Source organism: Asparagus officinalis, chromosome 7 (genome assembly GCF_001876935.1).
Source record: "Asparagus officinalis chromosome 7, Aspof.V1, whole genome shotgun sequence".
NCBI lineage: Eukaryota > Viridiplantae > Streptophyta > Magnoliopsida > Asparagales > Asparagaceae > Asparagus > Asparagus officinalis.
Window position 1 is genome coordinate 34,692,089 of NC_033800.1, and position 23,771 is coordinate 34,715,859.

The following is a 23,771-nucleotide window of genomic DNA, read 5'->3' on the forward strand; positions in this document are numbered from 1 at the left end:
TAACTTTAATCTGAAGATGTTAATTTTCATTCGACTATGTTAAGTTTAACTTTTACATGTTAACTTTCATCATTATATGTTAACTCTCCTCATAACATGTTAATTTTCAGCTGAACATGTTAACTTTCATCATAATATGTTAACTTTCACTGTTACATGTAAACTTTAATAATAGAGGTCAAGCTTGCTGCATTGTTTGTCATCCACATCAACCGTTTACACAACTAAATTAATATAAACAATATAGACATGCACACAAGTTTTGGTTCAGTCAATCAAGTAGCAAGTTAGTTAGATATTTGATATTGGATAAAATAAAAAGATTAAAATTTTCAAATACTAGCATTCCAGACTGTTGCTCGCAAGGGACGACTTTATATCTGTACTTTCTCAAAATATTTTGGGGATCAAATCCAGGTTTCATATGATCCATGGAATTAATTACTTTAGTCATCGGTTCAATGCACACTATGCCCAGCTAAGCTATAATGCTTAACAACGTCCTCATCCAAATTAAGAAACTGGTTCTACACTACAATAGTTAGTTCCTCATCCAAATTAAGAAGATAAAAAATGAAGCAAGCAGTGATTCTACTACCTACAATATCGAAAAACTTCTCTATTACACCTGAAAGAACTAGATGCATTCCTTGCAACCACATCAAACCCTATCACATACATGTCTCCATGTATCCCTTCCCTCCTTTCACTTTTACAAGAAACAAATAATATCATCATCAACGTCATATCACCAGACCCCCTCTCATCTCAATCCACCATTAAACAAACACTCAAAACAAAATGAACCCTCCAGACAACAACAAGCACGGACAACCCTAAGTAAAACCAGTGCTCCACTAGGCCAGGCGCGTGAGCAGCACGTGCCTGCACCACCTGTCAAGGCCGGTGACCACGGGGCCGCTGCTGCTGTTCACGTCCATGTGCCTGGCGCTGGCTTACAAGAATAGGAACAGGAAGTGGGGACTGAAGGCGGCGCCGGCGGAGCAGCTGAGGTCGAGGCCGAGAACAACCGCACCCAAATAGGACAAACCCAGCTCCGCGGACCAAGAGGCCTCCCTGTGCTAGGCTCTCTCATCTCCCTCACCCGTGGCCAACCACACCGCACCCTTGCCCGACTCGCCCGCACCCACAAATCCACCCAGCTCCTCGCCTTCTCCGTGGGCTCCATCCCCGCCGTCATCTCCATCGACCCCGCCATCAGAGGAGGCAGAGGAGAAGAAGAAGAAGAAGAGGGGAAGGGTAATTTCGGGAAAAAAATTTCTGGGAGAATGTGAAAGGGCTGAAACATAAGGGAAATAATATGGGGGGCTGGGTCACATCCGGTTTTTTGTTTTGGGGCCTTGAAACATTTTTCCCAAAAATCAAATAAGAAGATTTAAAATTAAAAAGTAAGGAAAAAAATTGCTGGCGGGTCGGATCCAACTACAACGCCACCGACCCATTCCTCCACTTTTAATGCCCAGTCCTCGTCCTCCCTCCATTTCAACAGAATCCCCCAAACTCTCTCAAAACCCTAATCCATCTCCAATGGCAAACCCTAACCCTAACTCCAATCCCCCAATCACCATCGCATCCGCCATCTACAAGCTCCAGCTCCACCTCTTCAACACCCCATCAACCCCCTTCGACCTCCTCATCGCCGCCTCCACTCTCCTTTCAAAGCCCGACTACGACGACATCGTCACCGAGCGCACAATCTCCGACCTCTTCTCTGTCCGACCGCCGGCGGAAGGGTCGATACCGCATCGCGCTCAGCGAGCACAAGGTCTACGATCTCCAAGAGATTTACAATTACTGCTGCGAGGAGTGCTTGATTGGGAGCAGGGCATTTAAGGGGAGCTTGGGTGATGAGAGGAGGGCTGATGTTGATGTTAGGAGAGAGAAGGTCGAGGATGTTTTGAGATTGTTTGGGTGTTTTGATGGGGATGAAGATGAGGAGGAGGTGAGGAGAGGTGAGAGGTTGGGGAAGTTGAAGCTGGAGATTAAGGAGAAGGAGAGGGCTGTGGACGGTGATTTGAAGTTGGGTGAGTGGATTGGGCCACCCAATGCGATCGAGGGTTATATTCCTCATCTTGATCGAGGTATTAATTCACTAAAAGAAATTATATGTTTCGTAACAGAACACAAAGGTGGAATCATAGATAAAGATTCACTTTTGTTGTCAAACTCATTTTGGGTAATTAGAAAGTGTTCAATGGTTAAATCGTAAAGCTTTAAAACTGAGTGTAAAAGTCTCGTAAATGGCTTGAATGTTTATATTCAGTTGATGATAGTAAATATTGCTAGATATTTAAGCATTCTGTACATGTTTCGATGTTAAATAATAGTGCTATCTTAATCTGCTTATCTATATATGATTGAAATGTTAAATAATAGTGCTATCTTAATTTGCTAATGTGTAGTTGAAGTGCTATCGGGTTTGCTTCCATGTCATTCTTTTATTTCATATGTGATTCTTTTGCCCTCTGAACACAGGTGCGAGCTTGTGTTGTGTATTGCAGGTTCTAACATTCCATCCAAGTCAGAAACTGCACAAGAGACGGGTAGTGCTAGCAGCACTGAAGTGGACCATATGACTCCAAGTCTTAGAGATGAATGTGATGGTGATCCTTCGAAGCGTTCTTCTGCCATGATAAATGATGTTCCAGAGACAACTGCGAAGAAGTTGGAAGATATGATTATTACAGAGAAGAAAAATACAAGCAAACAGTCATTGGAGTCATTAAAGCTTAAATTTCAAACAAATGTGGCTGCTCACAATATTGGCAAAGTGGATAATGGTGATATGGGTTTCACAAGTAGTATCATTGTTGGCAATGATTTTGATGCAGCTCTTTCAAAAAGCTGTGTTGTTTCTACCCAAGATGCTTCAGAACTAATAGCTAAACAATTGGAGGAGGTTGTTCTTGCTGAGAAGAAAAAGAAAAAAGTTAAAAAATCAAAATCATCAAGTTCCAATGCAAGAAAAATTGCAAGTGGTAGGAAGAATGACAAAATAGATTTTCAGAGCACCATAATCACTGGGGATTTAGTTAATGTTACTTCCGGGACTTCATCTACATCATCCCTTGATAGTTCATCTAAAGATTCGGTAAATGTTCATGTCAAGAATAAGACAGAGCCACTAGGCTATGGTGAATCAGATGATGTAATGTTATCTGGAGGAGTTAGCATGGAAAAGAAACATGTATCGCAGGAAAACGAACTGAAATCCTCTTTGAAGACTTCAAGATCAAAAGGAGGAAATCGGTCTGTCAAATGGGCTGATGAGGTAATTCTTGAAGTGTTGGAAGATAAAAAGGACACACCACAAGTCATGCGGGAGGAAGATCTAGATAGTTCCTTAAGACTTGCATCAGCTGAAGCTTGTGCTGCTGCACTATCTCATGCAGCAAGCGCTGCTGCATCAGGTGATGTTGATGCTGGTGATGCAGGTAATTTCTGAAACCATGATCTAGTAGCTTTCTACATTGTGTTTGCTTGTTGAGATTGCTTATCAATTGCTTCAATCTTTTCGGCATGTCTTCTATTTGTTTTCAGTCTCGGAAGCTGGGATTGTAATATTGCCCCAACCACAGTACTGTGAAGACCGGGAGTCCGAGGCAGATGAGGAAGCATGTGAATTTGATCAGGGGGTTCTGAAGTGGCCTACAAAGACAGTACTTTTAGACACTGACGTGTTTGAAGTTGAAGACTCTTGGCATGACACACCACCTGAGGGTTTTAGTTTAACTGTATGTTTCCATTTCTTGCAATCGATCAGCCTAATTTCTCATCTGTGATTTGTTTATTTAGTTACTAGACACTTTGTTTGCTTTTTTCAGTTATCACCATTTGCGACAATGTGGATGGCACTGTTTGGATGGATAACATGTTCTTCTTTATGCTACATATATGGACATGATGAAATTTCACATGAAGACTTTTTGTTTGTGAATGGGAGGGAATACCCACGAAAAACTTTCCTTAGAGATGGAAAATCATCTGAAATCAGGCTAGCTCTAGATGGTTTCATATGCCGCGCATTGCCTGGGCTTGTTATGGATCTAAAATTGCCAACACCAGTCTCAACACTGGAGAAATTTTTGGTATGTATGGAGTACTGTATTTAGCTTGTAAACAGCGAGCAGCAAATCCTTTGTAAATCGATCTGTAGCCAGTCATAGTTGAATGTTTATATTGATTGGGATATTGAAATTCACGATTCTTTTCTAATTACTCAAAATTTGCAAGTATTAGTATTGGCCTAACCCTTGTGTGAACTTTTTCTTTGGCTGTTTTAACCTGTTGTTTTTCAGATATTTGCTATTTTATGTTTGGTGTTTTTCTTTAGGGTTGAAGATTTTTCTGGTTGTTTTTTGTTTGTGCCCCACATTCATTTACATTTATGGCTTTCTATGTAATTAACAATAATGAACATATAATTGTCATATTTCTTTACAAATTATAGCAATCACTGTTGATGACTATCGTGTGTAAGGCAATAACTGATATTGCAATATATGGTGCATAAATGAGCTGTTGCAGGACCACATTTATGTATGCTATGCACATAAAGCAATGAACAAAAAAGGCAGTATTGATTTTACATATAGTGCATGCCTATCCATACTTGTTGTTTCTCTACGTTGCTTAGATCGTAGGCATTTACATCCCACAAACACCATAACTAGATGCATCCAACTGTGTAAATAGTTTCAAATGATCACATGTTTGAGAATGGTTAATGGGTGCTTATATATATTTTTTGTTTTGTTCCAAAGAAAGCTCTCTTATGTATAAGCAACATAGGTTGTTTCTCTGTGTTGCTTAGTTCGTAGGCATTTACACCCCACAAAACACAATAACTAGATGCATCCAATTGTGTGGATAGTTCCAAATGGTCACATGTTTGAGAATGGTTAATGGGTGTTTATATTTATTATTTTATTCCAAAGAAAGCTCTCTTATGTATAAGCAACAAAGGAAAATCAAAGTTGGGATGGTTGACTTTGTCCAGATGGTTAGAACATGTGGCCTATTAAATGCATTAGTTATGAACGGCAATGCTTAAGATTCTTGCTTCATGGGCAAGGAAATATATGAATAGATGTAACTGAATATAGGATGGCTGTTAACATAGGAGATGAAAAACTGGATAGAGAGAGACGGCATACGGTGATGGTCTGGACAAAGAAAAGGCATGTGGCCCACTTCAGAGACTTGGGGCAAAGGTTTTGTTGTTGTTACGTGGGATTTTGCACTTGGCCACAAAAGACAACGCACTTGGCCACAAAAGACAACACGATAGACAGGAGTGACCTCAAGTAGTGTGACTTGTGGTTAAAATTTTTACGCTTTTAACTGAACTAATCAGTCATATATCTTGCCATTTTCTCGTGTCAAATTGGATATAGAAAGTCTGCTAAGTGTCATGCTCCTAGAAAATTCATGCAAGAAATGGTAAAGAGGGGCTCTACTGGCATGGTCTGATCATGGGAAGTTCAAAATTGAATTTTAGCATTATAAGTGGTATATATTTTTTATATCATAGTGGTACATAGCCCCCGATAAATCAACGCCATGAATATATTGTTCGACATCACTGAAGGCCAAACTCTCCAACACTGTTATGCACGTTAGCTTTGGTAAAATAGTTTAAATTAGTGATTGGACTAATAATCTCCATGTTGGTTTGACATTGAAGGCCATGTCCAATTCAGTCAAAAGCTATACATCCCCTAGCAAGCTTTTGACAGCTGATTAAGGAGGTAATTGCTGGGTCAAGGGAAAAAAAGTATCTTGTAGGATTAATAATGCCAGTGTTAGATGACAGGGAAGTTAGTTATTGCAGCTGCCTAGACATGTCTAATTAAGGCAGTGGTTGACCTATAAGAGAGGATCCAGATGCATGTTATAATGATGGTAAAATGCTAGGACAAACCCCAGAGCTATGTTGCATGGGTGCGGGTGCGGATATGGGACACATCAATTATGTAGAAAGATAGGCTACAGGGACACATCTATATATACATATTGAAATTAATAATTTATATGAGATCAATAATGTTTTTCCATTCACATGTTATGATAACTAAAAGTCCTAAACATTCTATAAAATCATACTTATTAACTGGGTATGGATTGAAACAAACCTGAAAATAGTCCAATAAGTAGTAGAAATTCGAGGTCAAGTGTAAGATATACATCCAAGAAGCATATCACAAGCGTTTTAAACCAAAACATTTATTATATAATTGAATACATGTCTGAATACATGTATGTATATATTCAAGAAGTCTCCAAGGGGTGTCGGACACGGACAAAGATATGGGAAGTGTTCGACACGGAAACAGGTGCCCAAATGAGGCATCTCAGTAAATTAGCCCATGAGATATCTTGACATACCAAATGAAATATGTTTCTATGATTTTCTCTCTGGAGTAGTTTTACCTCTGATTGATACTAATGCAAACTTGGTATAGGCGGAAACTGATGGGATCAAGCTTGCTGTCAACTTTTGCACTGTGTTATAGTCTTTGCTCTGGAGTTCCTTTTAATTTTGCCTGTTTCCTGGTTTATCTCATTTACGTACTGCATGCAGTCAATGAACTTTCTTATCATGCTTGATTTAATCTTTTAGCATTTAATACCACTTTCTTTTCTTTTATTTTCTCAGGCTCGCTTGCTCGACACAATGTCATTTGTAGATGCACTACCGTCCTTCAGAATGAAGCAATGGCAAGTGATTGTTCTTTTGTTTATTGAAGCCCTTTCTGTGCATAGACTTCCTTCTCTTGCTCCTCAGATGACAAGCAGAAATTTGCTGCTACACACGGTGAGCACTCTGACTTTTGTATTCTTATATTTTGGATCATTTTCTTGCAGTCTGAGATACTGTGGAGATCTAATTTACTAGTTTAAGTAGAGAGCCATGTTTTGATTTTCTGTTGTTGTGCTACCTGAGATGATCAATGAGGTTTGGCCTTCAGCTATGTCAGAAATATAGAAATAGGAAGCAAAATCGAGTTTGTCATCACTGTCTCGCAAACCATTTTATTCTGAAAAACTATTTGAAGGCCATATAGCAAGCAGGACAGTTCCTCATGTTGAGACTAATTATGAGATTTAGTGGTGCCTTTCAAAGAGGTATTTTTATTGGTTTTGTTATGTTGCTTTTAATATGCTCATCTATAGTGGATAGAAAAGGAGAGATCAAAGGATGCATTATTACATTAAACGTGTTCTTCTTATGCATTAAGTTTACATAGAAGTTCTATTCTAGCTGTTTAATAATAGCGTAGTCACAGACTCAACAGATGCACTGAGGTGATCGCTATTCTAGTTGTTTAATGTTTAATAATAGTGTTGTGCACTGAGGTGATCAGCTCAAGTACTGGGAACTTTGGGGTGCTGCTGCATGAGGTGCTGGTGCTGGGAGCAAGCGAGGTGCTCATGCGGGAGAATCATGTACGCCTCCTCGATGCGCCTTGTATATTGTGCGTCGATGTGGGACATTCTTTTGAATCTTTTCTCTTTCTCATGCATATGTCATTGCTTTGTCTTCTCCCACTCTCCTCTTTCCCCTGCTCTCTTGCCTCCACCTTTCTCTTTTTTTTCTTCCCGTGCTTTCTTATTGTTGTTACAACTGCGATGATTGTTGTTGTCACGACCCCAAATTCTAAACCTAAAAGAATATTAGAGCCGGACTAAATCTGTGAAAAATCCTCCAAAAATATACATTCATTAAAAGATCATCAGAATAATCTCTTCATTGAACTGAAACCAATAATAAATATTCTCTATAATTCCCAAAAGTCAACATTAATCCAATTAACTTGATAAAAACAAACATTCCTCAACTTGATATAAAACTTGACTTTAAAGGAAAGAAGTCTCATAATTACAAAACTCTCAATTTATCAACTAAAAATTGAAGACTTTGTTTAACACAATGAGTTCACAACTCAATAAGTGGATAAATTCATACATTAAACACTGGTTTTGCAAAACTAAAATATTTCGACAAGAGAAACAAAATATAAGATTGATAGAGAATCATCAATGAACTCTAGTACTTGATGCGAATATTTAAGAAAATTTAGAAATCATGAAATGGAAATAAGCAGGCTACGTCTCAATGCGGTCAACACTTCATACTCCGGTTGACTTGGTAAACCCCACAATTATTAAGCCCGTGGTTCCTGGATGGTGAGACCCAAATTTGGGCTCTTAGCACTAAAATAGAAACCTTATAGAAGCACATTGAGACCTGTTTTAATAACTTGCTTATATCCGACATATACCGGTATATTAACTTGAGATGCATATGTTTAAACAAGAAAAATGAACAAAGTTCATATAATCAAGTATGTTATACAAAAATGCCAAAGGTCAACCAATAGTGAAATCAATCAACCACATATGCATCTCAACATACTACTATATGAAAAGATATAATAATTGACAAAGAAAATAAGCATAGGCTTATACCAAAATATCATGAACATCACAAAATCAAACCAATCAACAAATGATATACCAATAATTCATACGAAGGATATAATCCATCATGAACAAATCAAAGTATACTTGATATAATTATATAAAAAAAATATGCAGCGTACAATGCATAAATTCACCACTTACCTCAAGCGAAGCGACATCCAAAATTAACTCACAATGTTTTGCAGAGCTCTAGAAATTCCTAGAGGAACAGATATAAATGATAATCAATATCCCTCATCTCACAATTACATGCTTAGCAAGAAATAAATAACAATATATTAAAAGATAGTAGACCTTGATTCATCTTTTAAACAATTGATAAATCCTTTTATTTAGATCTCATATCTACGAATGCACCTAGTTCGTTGCCGACCATAACTTTTCTTTTCATTTACTGTTTTAAAGAACTAGATCAACACATGCCTCACAAAACCTTCATTTATCTTCCATGGCCACAGTTAAGCAAGAAGCAATGAATTAAGTCACTACTATTCCTCGAGATGATGAAATAACAACATACTCAAGAAAAAATGATTACCCAAATAGTGCTGAAAAATTATTAGGATCTCGAGAGACTGCAGATTATAACTTGAAGCCAAAAACGACTAAGCACTTCTATGAAATTGCTAAACTTCAGGACAAATATATATATATATTTCCTTTGTTGGTTCTTCCTTCTCTCTCTTTTTTTTTGGTGCGGCTAGACAGGGACGGGAAAAAAAGGAAAACGGCTGCGGATATCAAAATCTCCGACTAGGGTTTCATTCTTTTATATTAGTTTTCCACTTTCAAATAAACCCCTTGACAAACTCTAATTGCAACAAACTCCTTAATAAGCAAAAATATGCCATCATAGCTATTATTCTTCCTTTGCATAAAAGCCCTCTTACACAACTTATATTTATAAATTAATATTGTTAACTCAATTGTTTGGATATTTATTTAAACAAAAAATAATAATAACTTAGACTTATTGTCACTAGGAAATTAGGGATATTGCATACTTTTACCCTTCAAAAGAAGTTTTGTCCTCAAAACTTGGACATATCTAGGTCTTCAAATAAATTAGGATATTTTTCCCGCATCTCATCTTCGTGCTCCCAGGTAGCTTCCTCAGTTGAATGATTTTTCCATAAAACCTTCACTAGCTTAACAATTCTTGACCTCAAAGCTTGCTCCTTTCGGTCCAAAATTTTAATTGGATAATCTGAATATGTCAAATCTTCCATGATCCCAAGAGGCTCATAATTCAATACGTGACTCGGCTCACGTACACACTTCCTCAACATTGATACATAGAAAACATAATGAATTTTAGCCAACTCCGGAGGCAATGTAATTATGTATACTACAGCTCCAACTTTCTCCAAAATCTCAAAAGGTCCAATATATCTCAAACTCAACTTGCCATTTTCTACAAAACCTTAGTAAAAGGATTAATCAAATTCTCTAAAAATTGGAACGGAACCTCAAATATTCATTAATCGCAATAGCCATATATATTTACATTACTATTCTAGCTCTAGGAATTAGGAAGCCCATCTACAAAATCCGTGGTTATCTATTCATTCTCCAAATAAAAAAAATGGAAGAGACTGGATCGAACAAGTTTCTAGTGCTCAGAATTCTCATTTCGTTAGATCAAAACTAAGACATAAACTCTGCAAATATAAATTTAAGTTATCATAATGTTTCTTACAAGTTTCTATACATCTATGTACTTATAGGATAGAATACATACAGAAAAATGTGCCAGTCCCGATACTTTTCTCTTCAAATTTAGATCATTAAGGAATTCATCATAATCTCAAAATCCATTACTAACAACATAGTCATACTGAAGAACTCTTCTATCTATTACTTGATTATTTTTCCCAGCAAAAGATAGTTTCACTTTGTGACCATAACACTCCATTAAAGTAAACTGAATCTTAAAATAAGTTATTGGTCCACCATTTCGAATTTAATATCAACCTTCCTCAAGTTCTCCAATATATATATACACTTAGCGATCAAAATAGTAACTCTTAAGATGACTTTCTAACTAAGACCTCAACCAGCCCATTCGTGTTTGCATGATAATAATAGATATTAAAGTCACAACTCTAACCGGTTTCTTTCCATCATATTTCTCTCCTTCATGGTAACATATACATGTTAGACATGTTTTTTTTTTCTATATCTTCTCATATTGGTAATGTCTCCAAATCTCTAATAAAATCAAGATGGCAAACTCCTATTTATGTGGGTAAATCTGGTCACAAGACATAAGCTATCTTCTTGATTGTCGTTTTCTCTTATTTTTTGGACATAATAACACATCTATTATCAACAAGAGAAGCATCTTTATATGAATGCATTCAACCAAAAGAAAATATGAAATTTGGTATGACTACGAACTAATTATTAAACATCTTCTACTCACTTTTATTTCCCCACTAAAATAACTTATCTTTGAAATATACATCAGGATATTACAAGCTACTAGGATTAAAGGCACAACTTCATAAAATTTATAAGGATTTCTATGTGGTGAATAATGTATCCAATAAAACCAAATGATATACATTAGACTATAGCCGAACCATTGGCAGCATTGTTACATACTCTATTGGGGAGAAAAGTAGGTAGTGAAGCTAGTGACTGATCCAACTAGGAAGGAATATATATACTGTAATATTGGATTTCAACATCTAACTATAAATCCAAGTGATCTGATATTCATACTTGTACACTATAATTTAATGTATACATCAAAAACTAGAAGAATACTCTTCAACCAAAACTCACCCTTCTTCAATCGTACAGATAATTTGTCCTCTACCAAATAATTCTTGAGTGTCCTTCATACTTTTCTTAACTATTGAAGTAATTTAATACATCATCAATAACAACTCTATAAATAGATTTAGATAAAGCTTGAATGTTAACTCGTCAAGTCCATGAAGGCAATCAGTACATTTGTCAATCTAGATATAATCATCATCAGGATAAATGGCTTTAGCACCACAAAATATTCACTTTCATTTTAACTGAGTTAAGCAGTATTGCAACTATAGTTCTGATAGATGTTATATCATAACACTAGATCGGTTATCTACTATCGTCAAGTTACTTTGCATTCAAATAATTTATCCTTCATTTTAGTCCATTCTCCAAATGAATTCAAGTCCAAATACTAATATATATTCATAGCCACATATTTCGCCATGCCTTATGCCACCCACAAATGAACATGTAATTCCAACAAAAGTCAAAACTAGAGACACCCATACATCCAACATTTCTGAAGTATATAGCTCCAAATTTCTAATTTTGATTCTACAGGTAGAAGGTATATAATAATTTGATCAAATAATTTAGAGCACAATTCATAATCATATCTCGGAATAAACCATTAATTTTTTTTCCTTATAAAACTCAAATTGATTACCTTTCACATCAAATGCCATCACCACCTAACATTACGAAAAACAAATACATTTAGCATGAAAGTTTACTCATAAAAAATCATCAATAACTAATCCCTGGCATATTCTTTATCATAATAGTATATATTATCAGATAATATTTTCATGAGTCACATATGTCAAACATACCTCCAACTAAGCAGAACTAATTCCTTTATCTCTAGGAAAACTAAACAAAAAGGTAGTATGTAATCAATGAATCTAAAATCATATACCTCTATATCTTAATTTGATCCAATAATATTCATATTGTCCTCGATCAGACTTCAAAATAAAACATCAACTTTCATTTCCATGCATCAAAATCTAGTATATTTTTCTTTCATTTCTTGACCATTTCTAACATCAATTAGGACCTACAGCCTAAGCTCTGATACCATTCTGTCGCGACCCCAAATTCTAAACCTAAAAGAATATTGGAGCCGGACTAAATCTGTGAAAAATCCTTCAAAAATATACATTCATTGAAAGATCATCAGAATAATCTCTTCATTGAACTAAAACCAATAATAAATATTCTCTATAATTTCCAAAAGTCAACATTAATCTAATTAACTTGATAAAAACAAATATTCCTCAACTTGATATAAAACTTGACTTAAAGGAAAGAAGTCTCATAATTACAAAACTCTTAATTTATCAACTAAAAATCGAAGACTTTATTTAACCTTCACCTAGAAGATAATAACAATCCCGAATTTTATTCTCTGCTCCATTCTAAGAACTCATGAACCACTAACTCCACTTAATCCCGAGTCCCTAAAACGAATGAATATAACACAACGAGTTCACAACTCAATGAGTGGATAAATTCATACATTAAACACTGGTTTTGCAAAACTAAATATTTCGACAAGATAAACAAAATATAAGAATGATAGAGAATCATCAATGAACTCTAGTACTTGATGCGAATATTTAAGAAAATTTAGAAATCATGAAATGGAAATAAGCAGGCTACGTCTCAATGCGGTCAACACTTCATACTCCGGTTGACTTGGTAAACCCCACAATTATTAAGCCCGTGGTTCCTGGATGGTGAGACCCAAATTTGGGCTCTTAGCACTAAAATAGAAACCTCAATTATTAAGCCCGTGGTTCCTGGATGGTGAGACCCAAATTTGGGCTCTTAGCACTAAAATAGAAACCTCATAGAAGCACATTGAGCCCTGTTTTAATAACTTGCTTATATCCGACATATACCGGTATATTAACTTGAGATGCATATGTTTAAACAAGAAAAATGAACAAAGTTCATATAATCAAGTATGTTATACAAAAATGCCAAAGGTCAACCAATAGTGAAATCAATCAACCACATATGCATCTCAACATACTACTATATGAAAAGACATAATAATTGACAAAGAAAATAAGCATAGGCTTATACCAAAATATCATGAACATCACAAAATCAAACCAATCAACAAATGATATACCAATAATTCATACGAAGGATATAATCCATCATGAACAAATCAAAGTATACTTGATATAATTATATAAAAAAAATATGCAGCGTACAATGCATAAATTCACCACTTACCTCAAGCGAAGCGACATCCAAAATTAACTCACAATGTTTTGCAGAGCTCTAGAAATTCCTAGAGGAACAGATATAAATGATAATCAATATCCCTCATCTCACAATTACATGCTTAGCAAGAAATAAATAACAATATATTAAAAGATAGTAGACCTTGATTCATCTTTTAAACAATTGATAAATCCTTTTATTTAGATCTCATATCTACGAATGCACCTAGTTCGTTGCCGACCATAACTTTTCTTTTCATTTACTGTTTTAAAGAACTAGATCAACACATGCCTCACAAAACCTTCATTTATCTTCCATGGCCACAGTTAAGCAAGAAGCAATGAATTAAGTCACTACTATTCCTCAAGATGATGAAATAACAACATACTCAAGAAAAAATGATTACCCAAATAGTGCTGAAAAATTATTAGGATCTCGAGAGACTGCAGATTATAACTTGAAGCCAAAAATGACTAAGCACTTCTATGAAATTGCTAAACTTCAGGACAAATATATATATATTTCCTTTGTTGGTTCTTCCTTCTCTCTCTTTTTTTTTTGGTGCGGCTAGACAGGGACGGGAAAAAAAGGAAAACGGCTGCGGATATCAAAATCTCCGACTAGGGTTTCATTCTCTTATATTAGTTTTCCACTTTCAAATAAACCCCTTGACAAACTCTAATTGCAACAAACTCCTTAATAAGCAAAAATATGCCATCATAGCTATTATTCTTCCTTTGCATAAAAGCCCTCTTACACAACTTATATTTATAAATTAATATTGTTAATTCAATTGTTTGGATATTTATTTAAACAAAAAAATAATAATAACTGACTTATTATCACTAGGAAATTAGGGATATTACAGTTGTAAAGCTACAAGGCATTGTTTAGACACAGTGACTAGTATTGTGGTTTCTGCTTATCTTATCTTCATTCTTTTGCTTTTTATTAGCTTATCCATATTTTTTTTCCTTATCTTCCTCTTCATATTCACTATGATTCCTTTTCTTTTCCCTTTTCACTGTGATGTTGTTTTACCTCATCTCCTTCCATTTTATTGCCTTTCATCCTCATATTCTCCTAGCTAAAGTCTACTTCCTTTTCTTTACTTTGCCTTACTATTGTTCTTTTTTTTTTCCTCTTTTTCCTCTCTCAACAGTTCTATCCGGAACATCGGTTGAGAAGTTATGTTATATAGATTAGAATTTCTCAGACTATATTCTAGAAAGAAAATTTTCGACATGACTAAAGTGTTTCCTTAAATTAAATATTAATAATTATCATGTTGTAATGATGCAACACAATCAATTTGATTAATCTCAATTTTAATTATGTTGTTAAGAACTGTACAATTGTGCTGATGACTCACCTTGCGCCTTGCCCCATGCACGCGTAGGAAACTTTAGTTTTTATTCTTCATTTTACAATATAATATGTCCGGTTTATATCATTGTATTTCGTGGACAAACTGACAGTACTCCCTGATGTAATGTACAACTTCCGTATTTTTTGGAACCCTGAGTTGAGACCTTGTTTTTCCTTCCAGTAGTTTTCCTGATGTTTGTGGGAACACCGAGACAGGAAACAGAAAACTCCCAAAATATGGGGAGAGTTCTGAGGGGGAAAAAAAGATAATTAAAATGTACCCGCTTTTCAGCAAGGTAATCATTTAATTGGTAATGATCACTCTGGGAAAATAAGACTTAAGAAAAGGTCCTCAGATTTGTGTTTTTTTTCTTAGGGGCTGTTTGGTTGGTTTCCTAAAAATCAAGAAAAGGAAAAGGGTACATGGAAATCAATAAAATATTATTTTCATCCATTTTCATCCCTAAAATTCACCATAACATCCAATAAAATATTATTTTTTATCCCACAACTCATCTCATATCATCTCTTAAAAATAAACTAAACACAAAAAATGGGTCACATCATCCAACTCATCTCATCTCCATCGCATCTCATCTTTAAAAATCACTCACATCATCTAATAATATGGTGACAACTCAGCTCATCTCATTAACATTTCATTTCCACGAATTTCCTCCAAAAAAGCTAGGAAATCGATTTCCTTAAGTGTGAGACGCATCATCCAATAATATAATGATAACTCATCTCATCTCATCTATTTTTTTATTTTTATGAATGAACCAAACACAAGAAAAGAACCTATTACAGGAAATAGGTTTCTTATAATTTATTTCCTTATTTTTTTAGCCAACCAAACAACTTGAAAACATTTTTTCTTAAAAAATCACCCACATCATCCAATAATGTGACAACTCATCTCTCATTCTTTGATTTTCTTCTTTTTTTAGCCAACCAAACAATCTCGAAACAATTTTTCTTAGAAATAAGTTTCCTATTCTTTGATTTCCCTCTTTTTTTAGCAAACAAACAGCCCCTTAGGGGGTGTTTGTTTGCATGCAAGTGAAAGATGAAAGTGAAAAGTTACTTTCATTTAACAATTAAGGTGTTTGTTTTCATGTAAATGGTTATGAAATTGAGATACAAGAAAGTTGCCACATATGATTTAATGCAATTTTGACTTTCCCTAAAAAAGTGGTGAAGTCACATGAAAGTGACAAAAAGGTAACTAATTTAATTAAATAATTTTAATTATACTTTCTAATTAATCTTATTTTGCCACGTCATCTTCACATTACACTTTCGATAATAATATAATTTTTCAAACAAACACTGTATTTCACTTGCGTGCTGACATGGATGTAAAAGTCATTTGTAAAAAAAAGTAACTTACATATTTTAAATTCACTTTCAGATTGTCAAACACCCCCTTAGTTGAAAACAGTGCTGTGAATATTTTAAAAAAAAAAGCATAGTAAACCTAAATTGTGTAATTTGTTGGTAGTTAACATGCTATTGGATTCAGGTCGTGGAGCATTATTCATAATGCCGAGAATCAGCTGTCAACTGAAATTGAAGTTGACGTAATTATAGTAGAATTGTGGTTCTTGGGCACAATTTCGTACAGTTTTTATTTGGTACTTTTTATGTTTTGATCTCTTGTTGTGGATTCCTTTTTGTGTTTGTTTGAGATCATGTTTTAAGCTTATGCAGCCGGTTAATTTGGGTGCTTGTTTTGACCATGTACACAGGTTCTGAATGCCGCTCGGGTGAGCATTGAAGAGTATGAAACCATGAGAGATCTTATGATGCCACTAGGCCGCTTGCCTCAATTCTCTATGCAGAGTGGTGGTTAACTGCAATTTTGCATTGACGATATGATCGTACTTCACATCTCCATCACTCACAGTAAGAGAACTCCAAAAAGACACCTCCATCACTCTGTAAGAGAATTCCAAAATGTCGAGGTGAGTCGTCAAATACGCCTGTAGTAGTGGAAGTCTTTTTAAGTACTGGAGTTGTGGAGAGAACTGGCACTTATGCAACATGGTGAACGACACTTGTATGTCCTATTTGTATTTTGCAAATGGGTTTGAAATCTTCAAATGTAGCTTGCTTAGTTAAACTTTGGCATGTGTATAGAGAAGACATCAGCATTTGTTTATAGAGAAGGACCAGAGTGGAAATTTTTACATCGGTAAAAAGTCTCTTCTTTTACTAAGGGCCCGTTTGGTTGCTGAAGAGGGCTTGGGAAAGCCTGTCAAAATTGACAAAAACTATCAGTTTTGGTAAGCTTTCTTGTAAAAACGCCATTTTTGGGGGTGTTTTTGCTAGAAAGCCTGTCAAAACTGACATTTTTTGTCAGTTTTGGCAGGCTTTTTGCCCATGTCAACTCCTTTTTTCAGCAACCAAACGGGCCCTAATAGTGAGATGATAAACGCATTCATCTTGATCTTCTAAGTTTATTTTATATTTACGCATTCAAAGGTTACTCTAAATTTTGTAGCGTCGGCTACATTAATTTTATTCTTCTGTTCTACTTTTCTAAGGATTATATCATCCGTTAATTAAAAACATTGTGATTGTAATGACTTTTAATTGTTTCCAATTATGTATTCTTAGCTACCTTAGGCACATATTTAGTGTTCCTTTCTTCGTTAATTAAATTTAAAAATATTTAAGTTATTTGCGTTATTTTGTATCGTGAAGTTTAAGCTAAATAGTATCCTTCATCTAATTGAAGGGTAAATTTCACAAAACCGCCCTAAATTTTGGTAGGATTTCGAGACACCGAAGCGTTGAGATCTTCATAGAAGAATACTTTTCCTCCACATTTTGTTAATTTTTATTTATTTCCGCTAAAATGTTCGAGATTGTTTACTCAAATTCTTGACTTATGTAGTCCTAAACTTCTGCTTCTGGGACTTCAGTCGAACATGCCAGCAGGGTATTTGTGAGTTGGGGTTTCTATAGCTCCGGTCACTTTCATATTCTTTCGGTTTATGTTAACAAGCTGTGCTCAACTTAGAAGCGAAAGAAAGAAGAAAACGTAGACGACAAGAATATCACGATTACTTTCTGCCCCCATTCTTTCCCTTCCTTTATCTGCTTGCTTTCTCTTTTTACTGTACGGGCAAAACTTGAGAAACATGAACATGAGACTTGCAGATCAAGAAACCCAATGATTTGATTATCCAATCTTTCTCCCAAAGCAAAGCTTGATTTCATAAAGTCAAAAGGTGTATAAAATTTGTATTTTCAAAACTTGTAAAGCAAAAGTCAACCCACTACCTGCTTCCAAATACTGTATGCAAATTTGTGCATCAAAGCATGCAAGTGGCCTGCGAGTTGCAATGGTCAAAGTAGCTAGCAGATTATTTTCTTCTCAAGTTCGCACTTGGCCAAAGTCCAGAATAAGCTACTCACGTTGAATATTTCTTACCACCAAACAACATGACATCAACTGCTTCGAATCCTAGTCATTAGAACTAGACGATCCAATCTGTCCCAAGTTATATTCTGGTTTGCAGAAACAGCAAAATTGCACCAACTATATTATTTTCGTCTGTGAGGTTAAACAAACACGTAATTTTACAGGCAATTTGCGACAACAGCTATAACAAGAAAACTACCTGCAATTACAACCGCAATATCCTGTAATCGCGGTTTTAACAGATTGGATGAACCACACATTCCTTCACCAAAACATTGTATGTAAGAATTTACAACTGAACATTTTACTTCAAAAACAAACAACTAAAGGCGCCAGTATAAATAAATAAAGGAGATGAATGCGCATCGAGTATATACTGCTCAGCTCAAAGACAATGAATCACAACAATAACGGTAATAATAATAATACACCAGCACCTCCACTTCCCACTTCCCTGATATATACAAACTCTCCAACAAACCCAATACAGAACCATACAAAACTGCTGGCAGCCGGTTAAATAATCAGCCATAGAATCACCAGTCTATAACTCATCACATAGAACACTCCTCGATCATCATCATCATCATCATCTCCCTACTACATTTACATCCAACAATCTGCAACTTTTAGTTCCCCCCATCATCCAACCAGCTCTTCAAGTTACACAAGGCCTCAGTCGACAAGCTACAGCACCTCAGTCTCTGCTCTGGCTCGTCCCTGCTCTCTGAAGAGAAGCAGACCACAATCACTGTGAGGTTATCAAAGGTGTTAAGCCTCAACGCCTCCATCACTAGCTCCCTCGCACATTGTTCAGGATTGTCATGCCTCCTCAATCCCCTTCGCACAATGCTTACAGCGTGCTGGCTTGTCATAACATCCCAAATGCCATCGCATCCAATGATCAGGAACTCATCATCCTCTGTTAAGACTGCCTGCCTGAACTCAGGCTCCGCAATGAGGGGAGAAGGAGAACCTCGGGGAAGTTTCATGTCCCAGTCACCCAGTGCTCGGCTCACTGACAGGACTCCGTTTAGATACCCATCATCAACATAGCCACCAGAAGACTCTACCCTTTGTCGCTCTGGGGCGTAGATAGGCCTGTGGTCTTGTGACATCTCGACTGCTACACCTTTCCGACATAGAACTGCTCGACAATCCCCAGCATTCGCTACAAGTAGAAGCCTGAATGACATACAAAGTAAACAAATATAAGTAAACCTAGCACAGGAAAGTTAGAATAAAATGTAATAAAACAAAGGACAAGGCAAGTGCAACAGCAAAAGCCAGGTGAGAAAAGAATTGTTTACGATGGCATAGAACAAGATTTAGAAACTTTATCAAAAGATATTAGATGACATGGTACATTGGAATTATAGCCTGTGTAATTAATGAAATTTGGATTATCCAAGTAGTTTTGAGAAGTCAATGATAGATGATGAAATTAAATTTTCATGTACTGCCTGAAACTAAACAGTAAGAACTGATAAATCGTTCGTGTGACAAACACAGGACCATTTCAATACCATTTTCAACATATTGAAGAATATCTGCAAGTAACCTATAAACAGATTTTATACTTACTATACCTTCCAAAAACCAATGCTGCAAGTGCTGTAGTCCCAGATGAAGTGCTAATGTTGCAGTCATCAGCCAAAGCAAGATCAGCAAGGAGGAATGCCTTCCGAATAGAGCTCTCAACTGATTCTACATAAATATTATCTGCTTCCGACGCTTGTGGGAAGTCAGGATCTTCAAAGAAGAACCTAATAGCATGTCTTTTGATGTAAGCTGCTGCATCTGGACCTCCATGGCCATCGAAAATCTGTACAATATGATAGAATCAGCTACTGACCACAGAAATAGATGCCACTGGAGATAAATATTGGTATCAGATGGTGATTAATTACCCCATAGAAGGCACTGGGTGTTGGGCATGTGATGAGAGAGCCAAGATGAGAAGAGAGGTCATCGATGCAAATGTGCTCATCTTCCATGTATCTCCGAGGACCAATGTCCGCAAAGCTACCAGACCGGATGCTCGGCATGAACTGGAAGACTTCAGGCTCCACTGAAACATCTGTAGTGGCATCTGAGGCTCTCAATTCCTGCAAGAGAAAAACAAACCATTAAAGGGTCAGAATCTTACCCGAAAAAATAGGTTTTCCTAATCATGTAGAAATGCATATTAGGTTCTACATGAAATAATAGCTATTGTGCAAAGGGGTTAATGCCACAAATATACAAACTCATCAATAAGGTGATAAAGACATAAATGCTAGCATTATAACTCAAAGTTCTGAGCATATTTTTCACATTGTGATTATATTTCTTCTGTATATAGCAACTGAACACTATATGACACATCCAAAAGAAAAGAACTTAACAATATTGATCTATAACAGAGCAAGTCAAAATTAACAACCAGGCTCACTTTATTTATTGATGACAGGTATAATAGTAAGCATTTAATTAAATATAATCATTTTTCTTTAACAGAAAGCTGATTCAACAGTAGCAAAAAAAATTCCGAGTAGAAGAATAATTTCTAAATTCCAAAATCCATACTTTTCAGACCAAAAGGACCTTTTGTGTGTTTCTTACGATCAACAACGAAAATTTCACCTTTTTCCTCTGCTAAACAAGAAAACAACAACAGAAAACGAATTAAACAGTTCCCCATAAAATAAAAGCACTACACAAAAATTCCTTGTAACTTCCCTCATCAACAAGGGGGGAAACAATCCCTGAATTCCCTAACAAGGAGATGCAAACCTACCAATCTTTCCTTAAAAAGGGGAAACAAAACTAAAAACCCTAACTTTGAGGGAGCAATCTACAAATACAATCAGATCACCATCCAATTCAAACAAACAACGCATCAAATCAGAAAAAATAAATATCAGGTCACAGGCTCACCAGCTTAGAAGCAGCACCGGCGTCAACGGCAACATGTCGAATCGCCGGGGAGGGAGGCGGCGGCGAGAAACAAAAGTTTCAGGATAAAGATGAGGTGCCCTACACATAAATTGAATTGGGCACATTGATGATGGTAGGAAAGAGATCCACACAGAAAAATTATTATACTTCATAATTCAGACAATAAAAATCTCTAGAACATGACAAAGAAAAAGGACTCAACTCAATCTTAGCGTCAGCGGCAACACGTCGAATCGCCGGCGAGGGAGGCGGCGTCGCACCGCCGCGATATCGACAATCTCTTCGATCCCCTTAGCGATGCATCGATACTTCACGTCGAGCACCGGGATGCCCTGATGAATCACCTCCGCTCCCGCCACCATCTCTTAAACTGTGCCGATCGAAAGAGAGAGAAGCGATGATATTGCAAATCTGCGAAATTTTGGGAAATTGTTGAGTTGGATGCGATCTGGTTCGAGATTGGGAGAAGAAATTAGGGTTTGATGGGATTTTCTAGGGTTTGTTGAGGGAACGGTGTAATTATGGATTTATTTGGTGTTTGAGTTGCAAAATGGGCAAATTAGAAGAAAAAATGTCATGGCCGCATATTTATACATCGGGAAGTTTCGGTTGGGTAACGGGCGATATCCGGTGGTTTTTGGTTGGTAAGCGGGTAAGGTTAGATTTGGATCCGAAATCTGAACTCGTCTGAACAAAAGCGAAGTTCGAGTTGCTTCCTTATCGGGCAACCGGATCCGATCCGTCCATACCCGAGCAAGCCAGAGACCGACACATCCCAGTAACCCTCTGCTGGCGTGTACGCGATGACTGGCAGAGACGCGGACACGTGGGTTCCACCGAAAAGAGGCGTATCTTCATTAACCTTTCGGTAAAATTATGAAAAAACCCCTGAAGGTGACGATAGCATCGAAGTCAATTTTGCACGCTGAAAGAAACGGAGAACGCGTGCCCCGCACGCTTCTAACGGGTCGGTGCTTCGGTCAACGTAGTTCGATCTCGGCCGTTGAAGGGGTCGGAGGATTTGGGGTCAGTATAGGAATATTTAAGAAGTTTAGGGTGGAAATCGTAATTTTATGATCAGGACCTGGATCTCGATCGAGTGCTCTGCCGCCACCGGAGTGCCTTTCCTCGTGGGGTCTGCGTGAGAAGATTCTTTGAATGTTGACGGATATGTCCTCAGACTTCGTTTTGGGGCTGTTCGGTTGGTTAACCTCAAAAAGAGAAAATCTAACAAAGAAATTAAAGAATTTAAGTGATTTTCTATTAAAAAGTTTGGAAATAAATTTCCTAAAATTAAGATCAAAGCGGCCAATGGAAGAGTTGCACATTACTCTCCTTCTTGGTTTCTAAGAGATAAATAAATTAAAAAAACATTATAAGCAATGTGGTTTTTTTCTCAAACCGAACAGGCCTAGTATAATTGGGGTTGATTTTTTTCCCCATCGGTTTGTCTCGTATTTTATTGTTATTAATTTATTTTCTTTCAAAAAAAAGTTCGTATAGAAATTTAATAATTAAAAAATTTTAGTTAATTAAATCCTAGTAGTTTACTTAAAAAAAAAGGCAAAGTTACAATTAAAGAAGACTATAACAAAAATATTATTATAAGAATAGCGGTGAACAAACTATGTTTTATTATCAAAGAAAAAATGTAGCGTTCTTAGTGATTCATCAATTTTAATATTAATATACAAAAAGAGACCATATTTTTAATTACTTGTAGCTCAAAAATATTAGAAGATTTGTAGTCAAGTAAGAATCTTTATTACAATGTCTTTTTCCTTTTTTTTTTTGGGTATCCCTTCAACATCTAAATCTCCATCTTATCTCGATTCCATTTCTCTGATCGAGAAAGTCACTAGCAAATTGAATGGATTGATGAATAACTTCTTATCATATGCAGGGGGGGTCTCAACTCATTAAGTCGGTGCTCCTTGGTCTTAATAACTATTGCTCAACTATCTTCTTATTGCCTAAAAAAGTTATCCAATAAGCAGAGAGGCTTTGTAGAGACTTCTTATGGAGAGGTTCATTTTCCACTGGATCATGTTCATGCAGGGGCAGGTAGAGGGTGGTGTCAAGTGACACCACCTTAAATCGTATAATTAATGAGTACATGTGGACTTACGAAGTAAAATAATACCCCGAAATCATTTGAATAGTGAGTTGTGACCTATTAACTCTTAATGGGTCAAACCTAAAAAGAATGACTGAAGGACTCATTAAGTTAAATAATCCAGTTTACAACTCATCAAAGTGCTTTCATCAATTTTGAAAAAAAAAGTAAAAAAGATGCATAAGTTTACATTGAAAGCAACGTGTGACTTCAAACATAAAAGACATATAGAGGTCAATTGTAATTGTAATTTGTTAAATATCTTTCGAATCTCATTAAATATTCTGAATATATTAAATTTGAGGGGGGAAATAGCGATAACTTCTTTATGAATTCCTGGCTTTGCGTTCATATATTCTTATTCTATATAATTTGTCACATGCACCTTATAAAGGACAA

At 36.1% G+C, this 23,771-nt stretch overlaps 2 protein-coding genes across 2 annotated transcripts; one reads left to right on the forward strand and one right to left on the reverse strand.

Moving 5' to 3' along the window:
- LOC109848958 (putative RNA polymerase II subunit B1 CTD phosphatase RPAP2 homolog) lies at positions 1,503-17,075 on the forward strand. Its single transcript, XM_020418696.1, is given in 7 exon segments — positions 1,503-1,733; positions 1,735-2,102; positions 2,523-3,455; positions 3,562-3,755; positions 3,846-4,109; positions 6,680-6,838; positions 16,635-17,075. Coding segments are annotated over 7 exon segments (2,208 nt in total). The 5' UTR covers positions 1,503-1,548; the 3' UTR covers positions 16,740-17,075.
- On the reverse strand, positions 18,655-21,824 carry LOC109849573 (probable protein phosphatase 2C 47). The gene is made up of 5 exons (XM_020419417.1): positions 21,514-21,824; positions 21,236-21,301; positions 20,227-20,424; positions 19,906-20,141; positions 18,655-19,501 (listed from the first exon to the last, which is right to left on the reverse strand). Exons 1-5 carry the CDS (start codon positions 21,616-21,618, stop codon positions 18,946-18,948), a joined length of 1,161 nt encoding a protein of 386 aa, XP_020275006.1. The 5' UTR covers positions 21,619-21,824; the 3' UTR covers positions 18,655-18,945.